General features: G+C 38.7%; 1 protein-coding gene across 1 annotated transcript in view; it reads left to right on the forward strand.

Moving 5' to 3' along the window:
* LOC131434564 (uncharacterized protein DDB_G0284459-like) overlaps positions 1 to 18261 on the forward strand; it is a 186742-nt gene that overhangs the window by 10525 nt on the left and 157956 nt on the right. Inside the window, exon 2 of the mRNA XM_058601391.1 lies at positions 14997 to 15477. Coding sequence (XP_058457374.1) covers positions 15348 to 15477 — 130 coding nt within the window. The 5' untranslated portion in view covers positions 14997 to 15347. The remainder of the gene's footprint in view (positions 1 to 14996; positions 15478 to 18261) is intronic.

The raw sequence follows: 18261 nt of genomic DNA on the forward strand, positions 1-18261 counted from the left end.
CTTCGATTTTCGCAGAATATTTGCTGTTCTTACTTAAATATTATTCAGCTCCAATTTTGCTACAATAGTTTTAGGCTGTTTGCTAAGTTCCGTTTATCAATAGGACGAAGTTCCGATGAATTTGATGGGTTCATATCTGTTTACACAAGATGGACCCTGTTGGCTTAGTACTACTCCAACACATTTCGAGCGTTGCTAGATACTAGATCCGGCCTAAACAGAGTTGATATTTTGTGCTTCTTAAGGATTGGAAAGGAACGATTTTTAGAGCACACTTTCGTGCAAAACGCACTGTTGATTGATCCGAAAGCGCTAATTTCGCCACGTCCGCAAAACACCAGCCAAAACTTCTTCCAAATTTTCGATAGCTTCTTCTTTCGAAATATTCCGCCGAACTTACACTTGGCAACGAAATATACTTGCACAGGAAGCAAACGCAACATGCATTATCTTTTTCGAACGGTCGAACGGTCGAACGAATTTTTGGTCGCCAGTTACAATCCGATATGAAATGCTCCTTTCAGTTAGTGCGGAACCCGTTTTACAACCTTTGGAAATTTCCCCATGGACCTCAAGCGATCGGAAATGGCTTGCCGAGTGATATTCAACTGCTCTGCCGTAGTTTGTTGTGTTTGTGTATGGGAGCGGGTCATTTCGTCGAAAGTCGTTTCCCCGAATGCCATTTCGCCGGAAGTTGTTTCATCGAAAGGGTTATTTCAAAGGAGAGAAAGGGTTGGAAGCGGCGGCCTCATGCAAGCAAACTTGTAATCCATTCCTTCACCCGGCTTATTCGAAGCTTTGCCGCAGTTAAAACCAAGCATTCATTCATTTCGAGGAACCGTTCATTACTAATCGGCAGTGGTGGTCTCTAGCACTCAATCATGTAACCGCCAACTCGTTTATTCAAGTAGATGATTTTGCCTCAATTAGGTCCAGATGAACGAAAACACACAAATATGATCGATGCCGCATTATTCAATTTGTGCAAGAAATAGGACTTTCCTCAACAGACTATAGGTCTACATCAAAACTATTTCGTTTAGATAAATCAGGCTATGACGGCCGAGAAGCATCGGATACTGCGAGGAGCAGATGCCCCTCCGGAATCACATTTGTTTAGGTTCATTCGTTTTGTGCGTTACAAAGTTCGGAAAGTATGACAGATTCGGCGAAATTTCCTATTCGGCGAAAAGACCCTTCGACAAAATGATCCCTCTGGCGAAATGGCTTTTGGCGAAATAGCTTTCGGCGAAATGGCTTTCGGTGAACCGTGATCCTTTGTGTATCATCTTCGTCCAATAGTGATTGTAGTTCGTCATCTTCAAAATCGGTCATTTGATTTTAGTGTTATTTGTCAATATAACATAAAAATTGCTTTTTTTAAGCGTTGAAATCAACATTCATAAATTTTGACAGTTAGTCTCATCGTAAGTCTCAACAAGAAATCAATGTCTTTCCGATACCATTTTCTTTTGATTGAACAACAAAACCATCACATGCTTACTCTTACTCTTACTCTTTCAGTCGTAGACCACGCGGGTCTCTGCTGTATACAGGAGGCGTCTCCATTCAACTCGGTTCATTGCTGTTCGCCGCCAGCCTCGGTAGCTGCGAAGGGTCCGCAGGTCGTCCTCAATTTGATCGATCCATCTTGCCCGCTGTGCGCCTCTTCTTCTTATACCGGTCGGATCATTGTCGAGGATCATTTTAACCGGGTTGTTCTCCGACATTTTAACAACATGCCCGGCCCACTGTAACCGCCCGACCTTGGCCGTTTGGACGAGGGTTGGTCCTCCCAGCAACTGGTGCAGTTCATGGTTCATTCGCCTTCTCCACGTACCGTCTTCCATCCGCACTCCGCCGAAGATGGTTCGCAACACCTTCCGTTCAAAAACACCTAGTGCACGTTGATCCTCCGCAAGCATTGTCCAGAACTCGTGCCCGTAGAGGATAACCGGTCTAATCAGCGTTTTGTAGATAGTTAACTTCGTACGACGGCGAATTTTGCTCGATCGAAGCGTCCTGCGCAGTCCAAAGTAAGCACGATTTCCTGACAATATGCGTCTCTGAATTTCTCTGCTGGTGTCATTATCGGCAGTCACCAGTGAGCCCAAGTACACGAACTCGTCGACCATTTCGATTTCATCACCACCAATCAGAACTCGTAATGGGTGGCTGACGTTATCTTCTCTCGAGCCCCTGCCTTTCATGTACTTTGTCTTTGACACATTGATGTCTAATCCGATCCGCTTGGCCTCAGCTTTTAGTCCGATGTACGTATCTTCCATCTTCTCAAAGTTGCGTGCTATAATATCAATATCATCAGCGAAACCAAGTAGCTGGACGGACTTTCTGAAAATCGTGCCACTCGTGTCTATCCTCGCTCTTCTTATCACACCCTCCAAAGCAATGTTGAATAGCAGACACGAAAGGCCATCACCTTGCCGTAGCCCTCTGCGAGTTTCGAAGGGACTCGAGTTTATCCCCGATACTCGAACAACGCACATCACTCGATCCATCGTAGCCTTGACCAATCGTATCAGTTTGTCCGGGAATCCGTAGTCGTGCATGATTTTCCATAGCTGTTCTCGATCGATTGTGTCGTAGGCTGATTTGAAATCGATGAATAAGTGATGTGTGGGCACATTGTATTCGCGGCACTTTTGCAACACCTGGCGGATGGCGAACACTTGGTCCGTGGTAGCGCGTTCGCCCATAAATCCTGTCTGATATTGTCCCACGAATTCGTTTGCAATCGGTGAAAGTCGATGGCATAAGATTTGGGAGAGTACCTTGTAGGCGGCGTTCAGCAGAGTTATCGCGCGGTAATTGCAGCAATCCAGCTTATCGCCCTTTTTGTAGATGGGACACACGATTCCTTCCATCCATTCCTCCGGTAAAATCTCGTCCTCCCAGATCTTGGTAACGACCCAGTGCAGTGCTTTCACTAGTGCATTACCACCGTGTTTTAGTAGCTCGCTTGGTAGTTGGTCAACGCCAGCGGCCTTATTATTTTTCAACCGGCTTACCACCTCCTCCACTTCTTGGAGGTCTGGGACCGGCAGTCTATCGTCCTCCGCACGCGTTCCCAAGTTCGTTACCGCGCCGCTACTTTCGTATTCCGCCACATCGCCATTGAGGTGCTCGTCGAAATACTGCCGCCACCTCTCGATCACCTCACAGTCGTTCGTGAGAAGATCCCCGTTGGTGTCCTTGCACATATCGGCCTGTGGCACATGGCCTCTGCGCGAACGGTTCACCTTCTCGTAGAACTTCCTTGTGTCATTAGCACGGAACAGCTGTTCCATCGCTTCGCGATCTCGGTCTTCCTGTTGGCGCTTTTTTCTACGGGATACCGAGTTTAGTCTGTTCCGCGCCTGTCTGTATCGCTCCTCGTTTGCTCTCGTCCGGTGTTGCAGCTTGCTCGCCCAAGCTGCATTCTTCTCGGCCACTAACTGTTCACATTCGTCGTCGAACCAGTCGTTCCTCACGTTCGGAGCCGCTGTACCTAGCATTGCTGATGCAGTGCTACCTATGGCAGAACGGATGTCTCTCCAGCCATCTTCAAGAGTAGCTGCTCTTCCGTTGGTAGTGCCACTGCCAACTGCTGCGCGTAATCTTGGGCTACTCCAGTATCCCGGAGCCGCGCGATGTTAAACCGCGACGTTCGGTTTCGACGTTGGGTAGCCACCGTCGAAAGTTTTGAGCGCATGCATACAGCAACCAAGTAGTGGTCCGAATCTATATTCGCACTGCGGTAGGTGCGAACATTGTTGATGTCCGAGAAAAATTTTCCGTCGATCAAAACGTGGTCGATTTGGTTTTCGGTCTGTTGGTCAGGTGATCTCCAGGTGGCTTTGTGGATATCCTTGCGGAGAAAGAAGGTGCTTCTGACTACCATTCCTCGGGAGGCCGCAAAGTTGACACACCGTTGGCCGTTGTTATTCGATGCGGCATGCAGGCTGTTCGGCCCGATTACCGGTCGGTACATTGCCTCCCTTCCTACCTGGGCATTCATGTCCCCGATGACAATTTTTACGTCTCTGCGTGGGCAGCCGTCATAGGCTTGTTCCAGCTGCACGTAGAACGCTTCACATGCTGCAAATGCTTTTTAATATGAACGTGTGTTTGTAGCTCGAAACCAAGTAACCAAATATGACGTTTTCAAGTTGAGGGTCCGACCAACAAAATTGCGCTTTAGGCTCGAAATATACCGCAATAGTTTTATGCGCCATCTGTTGACAACAAAATGACATTTTCAAATTGCGCATGGTATTACGCAAATGACTATAAAAATGTCAGTATATTTCTGTATCATCGAATTTTCATATAATTACGATTCAATGTGGCAATATGGCGTACGTATGCTTTTCTGTAATCGGGATTGGCTGTTATTTTCATGACCTCAACGATCTGATAGATATTGACGGCAATGTACGGTTGTCTATCATAAGTCAAACGATCTTTGACTCCCGTCATGATGATCCCGCACGTGCGATTAGTCACGAGAAGAGAGAGATAGAGATGGCTTCCGATTACATTTAGATTAACTTTGCTGCCTGTACCGCAGTTTGCAGGTTTCTCGCTCCCTGTTGAGGCAATGTCTTTCGCTACTTACTATCAACAATATGCAGTACGACAAACGAACAGCAGAGGAGCTACCATAAACTTCCCCCAGTCCACAAAGCATAACAGCATGGCGCATAGTGAACGGTAACATTGAACTACCGATCGAAAACCACAATCACTCACTTTTGTCTCTGTTCAGCTGTGTACATGAGCGGAGGAGAATGAGCAAAAGCTTCAAGTTTCCTCCAGCCACCCGATCCCATCGGACCGACTGGTTGGAATATAAACATACGAATAAATATTTTAGAAAGTATCAACGCCTGCGAACCAGACTGTCTGTCAGAGGGGAATGTATCGATTTCTTTTCCGAAATGAAATCGAAAATATTTCTACTCTGAGGGAGCTTCTGAATTGTGACTACCTGAAACAGCATCTCTCATAAAAACAACCTTTCTGGGAACGGATGGACGGATGGTGACATCGTTCGGAGTGACAGCCGGTCACCGGAGTTCAAACAGCGTACGCAATAGTGATGGAATTTATTCCGATCTGGGCTGCAGTGAAGCGTCCGTCGTGTACTCATGACGCATTCAGGCACAAAGAGTAATTTACGTTACGACCAATGGACTAGTCGGGTAGTTATTTGAATGAGCTTGTGCGGTTACTGTTATCCCACCAATGTTAGAAGTACGGTGAAATGAAGGACAACAAATTAATTCATTTTGGGAACAGATAGTTTTTCAAAAGGTTCATCAATACAGCAACCATCATTTTTAGTGAAAGGTTACTAAGGCTTCAGTCACTGATAGATTTTTTATAGTTTACATTCTGTAATAAGAATAAATAAAATCTGATCCAGTACCGTTGTCATAAAGTCTTAGTTATTCAAGATATTCAAGAGGTAAAAATATTCAATAAATCTCAAACAGCTTCACTGGATGAACGATAAGAAAGCAAATGTGATTCAAATCACATTTTATGTAAACATTTGTTCGTGGGCATACGATTTTTAGACGAGGAACGATAAGATAGTGAGTTAACACACAGTTTTGATATTTTTGTAACATCTTTCACGTGGGTTCTCATACTCCAATGCAATCGTAGCGTATGTTAGCAACTCAGAACTTTCCGGTTCGAAACATCTTTCATAACCAATAAACTTACAGACTGAAAAAGACCATAACCAGTGGTCGAAACGTCGGGCAGTATATAACAGCCGTTCTTATTTAACAGACCGGTAAAGCCGAAACCGTAATTATTGCAAAATTAAAATCAACAATTTTATGGGTGGAAATAGTTGGTTGGTTCGATTTCAACCTCTTGGATGTATTTTTAGGCTGTTTACTTTCGCAATTCCAATCATTTTGATTATTCAAATCCGTTCTTGGTTGGAAGAAACCACACTGACAACTACTTCACGTCAGAACAAAAATATGAATAACTTTCTAGACTTCCTCGCGATTTGGTATTTTCATAATTAATTTCTTTTTATTTTGTTGATCGGCTGAGTGATAAATTGACATTATCTTCATTTCTCCTTTCACTGCTTGATTACGATGTAACTAAATAATAATCGGAAATTGATTTTTTTCATTTACTCCAATAAACTTAAAGTCCGATGACTCTTTGCAAAGAATAATGAGCTTTACCAATGTATGTTTATGTTAGTGTTTTCTTCTATTTTGTCACTTCGATAGAAAGTTGAAGAATGAAAGAAAAAACAATGGAGTCGCCTGTCTTTAAGTATACTTTTACTTGGGCATAGAACTACGGAGCTTCTCATTTGATAACCACTTTCACCACAGTTTACAGTCGACGATGTTTTTAGTCAGTCTGTCAAGGTTATTCGAGGACAAATTGCATTTGGTTAAATACGCAATTTCAACTGTCTTTTGATATGGAACACATCTTTATTTGCTATATAGGGGTGCAAATCAAAAACTCAAGGAAAAATACACGTAGAAATGTGGTCAGGTTTTAAACACTTACTGCTCAGTATATTTTGTATCAATTATGATTATTATTTCATTATTTGATTGGAAATATTTCTAAGATTCGATTTGAATGTATCAAGCCATGTATTTTCAGTTATAAATGATTGAAATTTTGATTAGTGGCGAGCAGTGTCCTATTTTGTCTATTGAAAATATCCGGCATATAGGATTTCCTTGCCATAGACGACGGTTTTGAAGGAGTAAGCGATGTATCAAAGGGAAAGCATCGCTCTGATTGGTCAATCGATGCAAAAGCGACGCTGTTGGAAGCATGCGAATCTATAAATAGAAGCAAAAATATAGCTAACGTTTCAGTCCTACGCGTAACATGCTAGAGGTAGGCTGTTGACAGACAGCAAGACAAAAGATGCCATAAAACGATTTGAAGCTTAAATTGGTATGCTCTGATCTTGTGTTATGCAAGTTCGGATGAAAATCCATGTTATGTCGTTTCGCCTGAGAAATTGACAACTACCTCAGGGTAAATTTTGAGTGCTTAAGATTAATTTCTAATGAACTCGATTGATAATAAGAAAAAGTTTATCGCTTCAACCGAAATCGCAGAATGGTAGAAAAACTTTGCGCTATAAAAATTCGGTGTTGGTTCCTAATAAAGATCATCTCAGCAGACTCTTGTGCAATTACGGATTCAAAAGTGTGACGATTGATTAAAAATGTCGATTTTGGTTGCCTTGTTCCACATCTATGGCTCGAACAACCCTATGGGGCTGATCCTTGCAGTTTTTGAGAAACGCGCAACCGGCTAATTAAACTAAGTAAATTGCTTGAAAATTCAATAAAAAATATGAGACTACGTAGACTTTAGGCAAAACCCCCCTCCCCCCTCGTAGACAAACGTCGACTTTTGTCAGACCCTTCCTCCCCCCAGTGAGTCTACGTGGTTTATGAACGGTCCCTTATTGTGCGTTAGACGAAATATGACCAGCGGTTTTAAACAATCGAACGCTCATAGGCGTAGTGACGCTGATATCCGTCAGGGACAGTCGTAGTGGAGGTAATGTTTTGGTGCCTCTGTGATCATAGGGTAATTAAAAATCATCATCCATGCTAAGTGAGTAGGTATGATCACATAAAAAATCTATCGAACTGTAGATGTTCAAAATCTGATCACTGCACAGTGTTCCGAAGTGTTTTCTCTTTTAAATTGTTCGCAATAAAATGACGCTTCATCTATGTAAAAGGTCGTTTGGGTTATACATGTTTGGATTGGAATTTAGAATCAAAGTCGTTTCACCGAATGCCATTTCGACGAAAGTCGTTTCGCCGAATAGGTCATTTCGCCGAAAGTCGTTTCGCCGAAAGGGTCATTTCGCCGAAAGGGTCATCTCGCTGAAAGGGTAATTTTGCCGAAAGGGTAATTTCGCCGTAAGGGTCATATCTCCTGCATGTTATGTCTCCTGTATAACTGATGTGGCGCAGCCACATAACCGAAGCCAAGATGGAAGCGTCGGAAGCGGCGGCCTCTTGCATACAAACCTGTAACCGCCTCGTTGGCCCGGTCTACTCAAAGCTAGGTTTCTTTGCTTTAGTTAGGTCCGAACGAGCGGTAGCGAGGTCGGACAGCACATGATCTAAAACGATGTGGCGTAGCCGAATTAGTATTTTTTTTCATTTTCACTTAATAAACGGAAAATACCACCTACATTTGCCTGGTAGATACACCTATGCAATTGCTTTGATGCTTACTAGCTAATAGTCAACAAGTTTTCTTGGGAACTACTTTTTGAGGTTCATGAATCAATCTTTTTTCAAGAAGTACAAAGGTAAGTTAACAAAACGGGCGTTAACGCTATCATCTTTCGTTTGTCATAAATTTAAATCAATTCTAATTACGATTTCAAGACGATTTCAGGATTCGACGAAATGACCCTTTCGGCGAAATGGCATTCGGCGAAGTGACCCATTCGGCGAAATGTCATTCGGCGAAATGATGGCCATCGGAAATATAATTACAATTTTATGATAAAATTTTCACTTGTGTGACATAATCTCAAATAATTCGAAATTAAACTTTTCTGAAATGTTTGGTATAAACTTTCTCGTATTTTTAAAGCTCATAGCGCAGTGATCTGTGGAAGGATTTATATAATCTAACTACCAACTGAATCGAAATTTGTCAACTTAAACGTGTATAGCAACAGCATTGAAGGATTTCAATAGTATACTATTGAAAAACCTGTCTCATTTGACCCATGTCAACACCAGCCACGGACCAGTTTCTTTCAATGAAATGCAAATCCCGAAATTAAATAATCGAAATTAAAATTCTGTATGCTGCTATTTTTATAGCCGTTAGAACCGCCCATTAGTGAAAAAGCTACAAACGAAATCACGTAAAAAGAAACCTTGTAACAAAAATTGGATCAGTTTGGATTCTATCGCCACTGCGAGCAGATGTATTTAGTGTTGTTTGCAAAGCTAGTTTCGCTTCCGAAAAGAGCGATTACGTCACAGCTGTCAGTCGTTTGCATTGGTGAAAAAAACAACGAAAAGAGGACAACGGTGGAGAGCATCACACAAAATCAGCCGTTCTAATGGCTCTAAAAGTTTTCTAAAGAACTATTAGGATTTCTTCTTCGCAAATCGAAGGCAAAAATACTCAGTTTAGAGCAAATCTAGAACAGTTTGATTAGATTGGTGCACTTTTCGCTGTGTGGTGGTCGTGACAATTCAAAGGACTTTTCCGTGCTACAGATCATTATGAAGAATTAATTGAATTTACTCTTTCGTACCAAAAGCATCAGATTTATCCAAATAAAAGTAGACAAAATGTGCACCTTCGCTAACACATTCAATTGCGAATCATGCAATGCAAAAATGAAAGTGTTGATATAGAACAAATTTTTACACTAGAATGGGTGTCGTTTGGAAATATGCCGTGCGAAACTGGGTTGCCACGTATACAGATTAATCTGTATTTTTATTATAAAAATCTATACTGATTATTTGATAATATTTAATTGTGTTTCAGAATGTTTAATGTAACTTATCTGAACTTTAGTTTAGGTGCATCGTTTCAAATTCTAGTAGTGAAAAAGGGGAATGCTTGCATATTTCATACAATTGATCAACTAATTGATATTGAAAGTGGCAGTTCGTGAGGAGCTGTCAACTGCTTCTTTGGAACTGTTAAAAAACATGCGAGAATCTCAAAAATTATTAAATATTAAGTATGTATGGCCAGGTCGTGGAGGAGTTATATTAGTAAAAAAGGATGACTATTCTAAATTGGAAAAAATTCGTAACAAAATAGATCTGGATCGTGTTATACATTTTTACCGATCCACACAATTGACGTCTCCTTCCCCAGATCAAGTAACACTCAAGCGTAAAAGAACTTAATTTAGTTATTATATTGATGTTACATGTGTTGTTATTTGTTTCTCTTTTAAATGGATAATACGACTACCAAAAATTTTTTTTCACGAAAATATTTATAAGTTCAATAACAACTATACAGTAAACGACAAAAAAACACTTAAGATTTTGCAATGGAATGTAAGAGGTATTAACGATATTTCAAAATTTGATGATATATTAATTGATATTGACAATTTTAAAACTCCTATAGATGTTATAGTAATCGGAGAAACATGGTTGAAAAATGAAAATTGTGCTCTCTATAAAATACCGCATTATAAAGCCTTTTATGCTTGTAGAGAACATTCTAGTGGAGGCCTAGCAATATATGTCAAACAAGATATTGAACATAGACTGATTAAGAATTACACGTCCGATGGATTTCACCATATAAACATCGAGCTTTGTATCAAAGGACATTTTTATAATATTCATGGTGTGTATCGTCCCCCTAGCTTTGATTTTAACGAATTTTCCGTTTACCTAGAAAGCTTGATGTGTTCAATTCAACCGAAGCATACGTGTTTTATTGTAGGTGATATAAATGTTCCTATAAATCTCATTCATAACAATATTGTGACAAGATATAAGGCTCTGCTAGAATCATATGACTTTTCGTGTACAAATTGTTTTACTACAAGACCAATTAGCGACAATATACTTGACCATATTATCTGTAAACTTGACGACGTTAATCGTATTCGCAACGACACAATATTTAATGAACTAAGCGACCACTCTCAAATCTTAACAACTTTCAAAATACTGGCTGATAAAGAACCTATGACGTTAACGAAAAAAATAATTAACTATCGTCAGGTAAATCTTGATTTTTCCAATTTTATTAATAGTATTGATGTCATTGAGGACGCTGAAACAGTTCTTCAATCTATAGTTTTCGTATATAACTCTCTACTCGAACAACATACAAGAATAATAACTAAAACAGTCACAGTGAAAGGTAATCATTGCCCATGGATGAGCTTTGATTTATGGACACTAGTGAAAATAAAAAGCAATTGCCTCAAACGTATCAAGGCAAGCCCCCACGATCAGCATCTCAAACAAATGCTATCACATATATCTAAAAAGGTCGACTCCATGAAAAAGGCGAATAAAAAAAATTATTACGAAAACCTTCTCATTAACGTACCTCATTCGAAATTTTGGACAAATCTTAAATCTACGTTCGGAATGACAAAAGAAAAGGATAAGATACGCTTGATCGACAGGGGCAAAAACATTAATGACAACAAGGAAGTTTGTGATATTTTCAACAAATTCTTTTCAAATATCAGTAACGAATTAGCTAAAGCTATTCCTGTAAACTCATCTTTTTGTCCAATAAGTAACGTTCGTCGTGTTTGTGATTCTATTTTTCTACGTCCTTCATCTGTAAATGAAGTGATACTGTTAATACAAGGTTTGGATAATAAGAAGAGTAACGGCCCTGATAACGTCTCTGTCAGTGTACTAAAACATAATTCATTTGCATTCGCAAAAATACTCTCTCAGTGCTTTAACGTAATTATTCAGACCGGTTACTACCCTGATTGCCTCAAGGTTGCTAAAGTCATTCCTGTGTTCAAATCGGGTGACCGTTGTGATTGTAATAATTACCGTCCTATATCTACATTGTCCGTATTCAACAAAATATTTGAAAAACTTCTAGTCACTAGACTTATCGAATTCCTAAGTAAGCATAATATCCTCTTTAGATTCCAATATGGCTTCAGACAAGGTTCTAGCACCCAAACCGCTATAATTGAATTAGTTGACGAAATTATAAGCGAGATCGATAGTAAAAATATAGTTGGTGCATTATTTTTAGACCTTAAAAAAGCTTTTGACACATTAGATCATAGTATACTTTTGGACAAACTCGATTGCTATGGGATCAGGGGCATTGCTAATTCAATTATCCGTAGTTACTTGACTAATAGAAAACAATTTGTATCCATCGAAAGTGACAGTAGCAACCTTGCTCCAATAAACATTGGTGTTCCACAAGGAAGTAATATTGGTCCACTATTGTTTCTTTTATATATTAATGATATAGGTAATTTACATCTTAAAGGAACTCCACGACTATTCGCCGACGACACAGCTCTGTTCTATCCTGACAGTGACATCAATGCTATTATTAACTCAATGGAAAGTGATTTAAGAACTCTTGATCAATATTTCAATGCGAACTTATTATCATTAAATGCCACAAAGACTAAGTATATGATTTTCCGTTCCACAAGGAAAATTATACCAACGCATAATCATCCCCAGCTTGGACACAATATTATTGAAAAAGTTGACTATTTCAAGTATCTGGGCATATATTTCGACCCCACATTAACCTGGGCTCACCACATAAAGTTTGTTGCCAAGCACGTGGCGTCGTACTGCGGTGTTTTATGGAGAGTCAAGTCCTTTGTTCCCCAGCGTGTGCTGTTAAATTTTTATTTTGCTTATATCCATTCACAGCTCAACTACTTGGTATCGGTGTGGGGGCGAGCCGCTAGTTCTCATCTGAAGAAACTCCAAACTCTACAGAACAGATGCCTAAAAATCATTTTCAATAAACCCTTACTATTCTCGAGTCTATTGTTATACTCTGACAGAAACCATAATGTTTTACCAATAACATACTTATGTGATGTCCAAACGTTGCTATTCATCCATGATAATTTGTATAAATTCACAGTACACCATAACCTACAGTTCCCAACTATATCCCATTCTAGAACAACACGCCGTAGTAACAATTTGTTTCGTGTTCGAGCAGCTACAAGCCTTGGTCAAAGACGGATCCTTTTTGTTGGTCCAACTAAATATAATGCACTTCCGCCTGACATGCGAGGAATAAGCAATCGTGCCACATTTGCGGCTAGACTAAAGTACCATTTTAAGCACAGACTGAACGAGATATTTAGCTAATTTAGTTTTTTGTTTTATAATGTAATGTATTTATCGTCAACAGTATTTCATATTAATAACTAATTACCTAATTTAATTTGTACTTTCTTTCCAACATAGCGTAGTAATTAAATTGTGGATCCCTTAAAAGGAAATCTTTTCCACTGGGATTCCACTTTAATAAATTGCACATCAAACCATGAATAAATAGAATCTCAGCGGACTTTGAATCAAAATTAAATTTGTATTTCTAGTATTATTATTGCCAGTGTCTATTTGTTTCTTGTTTTTCCGCTGAGACTAGTTGCGTCCACTACCAGGGGGCTTCAAATTGAAGCTTTTTGGTGTGGGGGAGTGTGGTGGCCAAAAAAAAAAAAAAAAAAAATATTCGGAAATGTTAAGGAACATGCCAGTTGTTTTCGTATTCACGACATCCAGTTATGTCTCTAACATTACCCACCCGCATTTTTTCATATTCATTTAAGCTTTCTATATAACAAATAATTTTAAGTAATTCACATTTATCCTCCTCTAACGTAATGATATTATTTTAAGAATTGAAAGCCTAATTTGGGAATCTAATTTTGACATTTTCAGTGGGGTAGAGTAACTAGTTTTAATCCACCTAGTGGTGCTCTGTTCTATTCTATATTTTTCTTCAATTCTTGAAGGAAACCAAAGAAATTGTTTGTGCATCAACTAGTATAACCTACAGAATGAAACAGTTTAGTGATCGATTAGACTATATCTGAGAAAACGAAGTTAGTTCCACTATTGCAGGTACTAGCGGGCCGGAACCCAAGAACCGGTACTGTATTTCACAGTATTGTACTGCGTTTTCGACTTAGAACTTACTCAGATGGTACTAGATACTTTTGCGAGCTACGAACTGGACCTACGTTGTTAGATTTTGTATGTCATTTGTACTAAAATCTATTTTTAGGGGAACATTTTGGAATAACGCGATGTTTAATTTAATTTACGCGCCCCCTGAATCCATTGTACCGTGGAACCTTCGGAAACCAAACAGTTTCGTACGGTCATTCCAACAAATAGCGATCGATTCATTAAAGTTGTTCACATAAAAGAAACTGAATATTGTTAGATATATTTGATTTTGTTGGAAAAATAATCAATCAAATAGGAAACAAATTTTTGACAAGGACGGAAAAATTACAGCATATTTTTCAGTCATTAAGAGCCATAATGACGAATCGATTTCGAAAGACTCATTATATGTGAAACGTTTATCTTGAAGCTGGGAGATTTCTATTCAATTTATGAGTTGTTTTGAAATTTAGGCTTTTATATTTACTTGTAAGCGTGAAGTTCCTAATATTATGCGTCTAAAAGTTTTGGATAAATGCTAGCTGGTTTCACATCTCTGGATATAACTTGAGCTACTGAGTTATATTACGAGCTGTTTTTCGTTCATAGTTCAATGAACTTTACTCTCACTGGACCAATACCAATGGTACCGATGAAGCAAGGTGACAAGTGACAAACTTCGGAACAATCCTCTCATTGTTGTTATTACGAAATTCACAGGAACTTCAAGATAAGGATCTGCCTGACACGAAAATAATTAGAGATCGGTAATGTTAACATAATGCACTTCGGAGATCGAAAGTATCCCTGCTGAAATGCAAACTTACTTCGACAATATTCACAAAATCTCTTAAAACTGATCAATATTTATGTTAATTTCCCAGCGTACTACCTCTAATTTACATTTCTATAGTTGGAGGGAATTCTTCCAGACATTGTATCACTCCACGCCCAACACCAGCAGAAATGTATGTCTTAAAATGAGAACAATGTTGCAAGAAAACATGCAAATTTGCCATAACTCTACGGCTGAACAGAAAAAACAGGTATGGCAACGTTTCTCGCAAACGAGAAACGGCAGATGAAATCACACGCGTGAATGCAACTCAATCATGTCGAATAGCAACGAACCCAACCAAGTCCAGCGAGAAGTCTTCGCGCGAGAGATAGCCTATAATTTCCGATCGTTTTGCTGAATGTCGTTTCTTGTCTTTGCGATCGCAATAAAAACAGAATGAAAAAAAAGCTTCGCGTTGTATTATGCATACCTATTAACATAAAATCTTTCACTCTGTTTGCTTCTTCTCATTTCAGCAAAGGATTTAAACAATTGAAACCAAGAGAGATTCAGAGGTAATCGCTGAGCCCAAGACACAATGATTGCATAACTAGCGAGCAAAACAATTTCGAGAAGAAAACAACAAATTCGGCGGAAAGGGTTCAACGCGAGTTGGCAGAAGTGAAAAAGTGTATAACACTAAATTTGTTATTGTGGACCTAACCGCAAAAAATATCGAATCGACGAAACAACGTGTACGTGCCAAAATAATAATAATAATAAATCGGTCCAGGCTGACGTGATTTTTTGTGGTTATTAATTTTGTCTTGGGTTGCTGCGATACAAAGGTCAAACACGCGAAGGTCCTAATATTTCCGTCCATCGAGATGGAAACCGAAACGTGCTACGACGGAGGCGACATTGCCGGTGCCATCTTTGGGACCCTGTTCGCCACGGTTCTGCTTGCAGCTCTTATCTGGTGGCTCTACAGAAGAGGATACATTCTGAAACAAAAAGGTAAGTGCTACTTGGAACTGGACTCTTACCGTGCAGATAATTGTTGTAATTTTTGCGAGTAAATCTGAAGAAGTTTTTACTCGTCAGTACGATTATGAGGTTTTTTGTTTGGATGACGTGGCGAAAGAAATTTTTGTACCAATTGCTGCTCGTCGGCAGTGTTATTCAGAATGTACAACAATTTCATAAACACATGTTCACATATTGGCCGAACATTTTTCCTCATCAAAACTCATGACTTTTATAATTAAATTTTGAGGAAATTTCACTAATCATTTTATGCTAATAAGCTTGTAAAAACCAATGAAGTAATGAAAACATTATACAATCCAAGAGTGCCACTAACTTATGAAAAATGTATAGAAGTAATGGAAAACATGAGCCAAGAAACGAAGAAAATCGAAAACTTAGAAAGGTAACTTGAAGAACGCTAATGTAAGACTGCAAACTGGAAAAAAATAAAATTCCGAGACTACTGACACAATATACTGCTTACGATAGAAAAAGATTAAGAAACTAAGAGCAAATACAGTGTATTGAACAATAAGACCAGATTGGGATAGGCAAACCTAACGAACGAAAGGCAAAGACACCGTCGCTGCATAGACCAAAGACTAAAATTCTACTGTTATTCAATTTGAGGAAAGTGAGAGAGATTCAATTGAACAAATGTAATAGTGCAATTTACTTTAAATTTTCCTCTGAACGCGAAACAATTTAAATCGCAACTGACCATAACAACATACACTATGTTGAACATGAACTCGTTAAATACAACGTATCAGTGAATGTGGAGGATCATGTCATAGAACTTTCAGGGATTATTGACAAGAAAGTGTGGTAAATTTTTTTCTCTTGTACAGTATTCTAATGAGCTTTAGTAAACCAGTTTCTTCTTATATGATTTCGGTTAGATTTACTGATACATTTTTACATGATTACACGAACAACTGGTCATATATCAATATTGAAATAACCACGTTCACTACGATAGGTCTCGACAAAGAAGACATTTACATGCAAAGACTACGGAACTACTACTACTTGGATTCCAATCGAAAACAGTAAGAAACTGTCTTCTGATAAGTTATCGTCCATTACCAATGTACAACAAGGTACATATGTTACTGTTAACAACAACACAAACAATTGGACAAAAATCAAAACGAAAATGATTAATTTTGTGAAGTACGACATTAAGCACATTTTCTTATGATAGGAAAAGCTCCAACAAAATTGACACATCTGTTAAACATAAATAATAAAGACATGTACGTGCATATGAATATTTTTAAAAAATGTGGTTCGTTCCCGGAACCTTCTGAAATGACCGCACTCACCGCTTGGTGGAGCGCGAGATTAATTGCATTGTTATTATTTCAACCAAAATGTGCCATAAAATCTCAATATGTACAAATGAGCTACCGAATCGAAAGGGTTCTCACGGTTTGACATTTGCATTAGGAATGTATGATGGGAACTCAGCAGTGCAACCAATTTATCACCATTGGTGCCAGTTTCACGGAGGACCGTAGATGTGAGCCAAAAAAAGATCGTCATGTCTGGAAATTCGTTTGTGGTTGTACTACGTTTTTCTAACTAAAACTTTTTACATGCAATTGGACTGCTAAGATTACATTAGCAGTCCAATTTGAACTGCTTTGAACTGACAAGTCGAAGACGAAACCTAACAAGAAAAAAAAACAATTGTGTGCACTTTGGATTATTTGATCGAGTTACATCAATTTCCCCGAGTAAAAATAGGGTGGCCTCCTGAAAAATCACTTTTTTGTTTTAACTTTTTTGTGAAACGTTCTACCGAAAAGTTGTCTTCAGAAGAGTTGTTGAACTAATCATTGCGCACAATTTTGCTCAACCAAGCTTTTTCATATGAGCTACCAGTAAAAAGTTATGATTGTTTTTTAATCAAAAACTAGTCAAGCTTCAAATATCGATGAAAATGTATCCTATGCGGTTCCTGAAAGGTCATAATATAAGTAAAAATTTAAGAGAAAATTGGAAGGTACGGGGTGAAACCGGACATTCATTGGGGCGAAACTGGACTTTTCTTGGAAATTCACTTACGGTTTCACCCACTTATCTATACAGTTGTGTAGCTTCAACTTTGAGCTGACTTGGAAAAACAAGCATTATTTTTTTTACTAAGTCACCATGGAACCATGGTTGAACCCAATTGGGGTTAAACCAGATTTTAAAGTTTCACACAAAAACGAAGAGCGAATACGGTAGGGCACCAAAATTAAGATAACTGATTGAGCGCAAAAGAAATGAAATCGTGCTTGAATGGATTGTATGTTAATTTGAACCTTGCGTGAGATATAATCCTGCTCGCTAAGAATTTAGAACTTGTGTCGAAACTTCACACCCTGCAGTACCAAATTAGTGATAAGAAGTAGAATTGAAATACAGATATCAATATTCAGGTATGTTTGAACAATCCGTTAAGAATTTCAAGTAAAAAATTATGTGTCTGATTGAGCTTTGTTTGCCCGGTTTATCCCTGCACAGATAATTAATTTTCGAGACACAATAACAATTTTATTTTTCACGTAATCGAAAGCATCACAATAATATATACCCAAAAATTTTATACATTTAAAAAAAAATCAGTGAAAAAATGTACACCTTTTGACGTTAATCAACTCATGGATCGAAATAATTGCTAATTTAGAAGATATTTAAGCTGTCCGGTTTAGCCCCGTGTCCAGACCAAACCCGGTCTCCCCTACATTTACAAAGTAATCCAATGTTTGCACCAAGAAA

This window comes from Malaya genurostris, chromosome 3 (genome assembly GCF_030247185.1).
Source record: "Malaya genurostris strain Urasoe2022 chromosome 3, Malgen_1.1, whole genome shotgun sequence".
Classification (NCBI taxonomy): domain Eukaryota; kingdom Metazoa; phylum Arthropoda; class Insecta; order Diptera; family Culicidae; genus Malaya; species Malaya genurostris.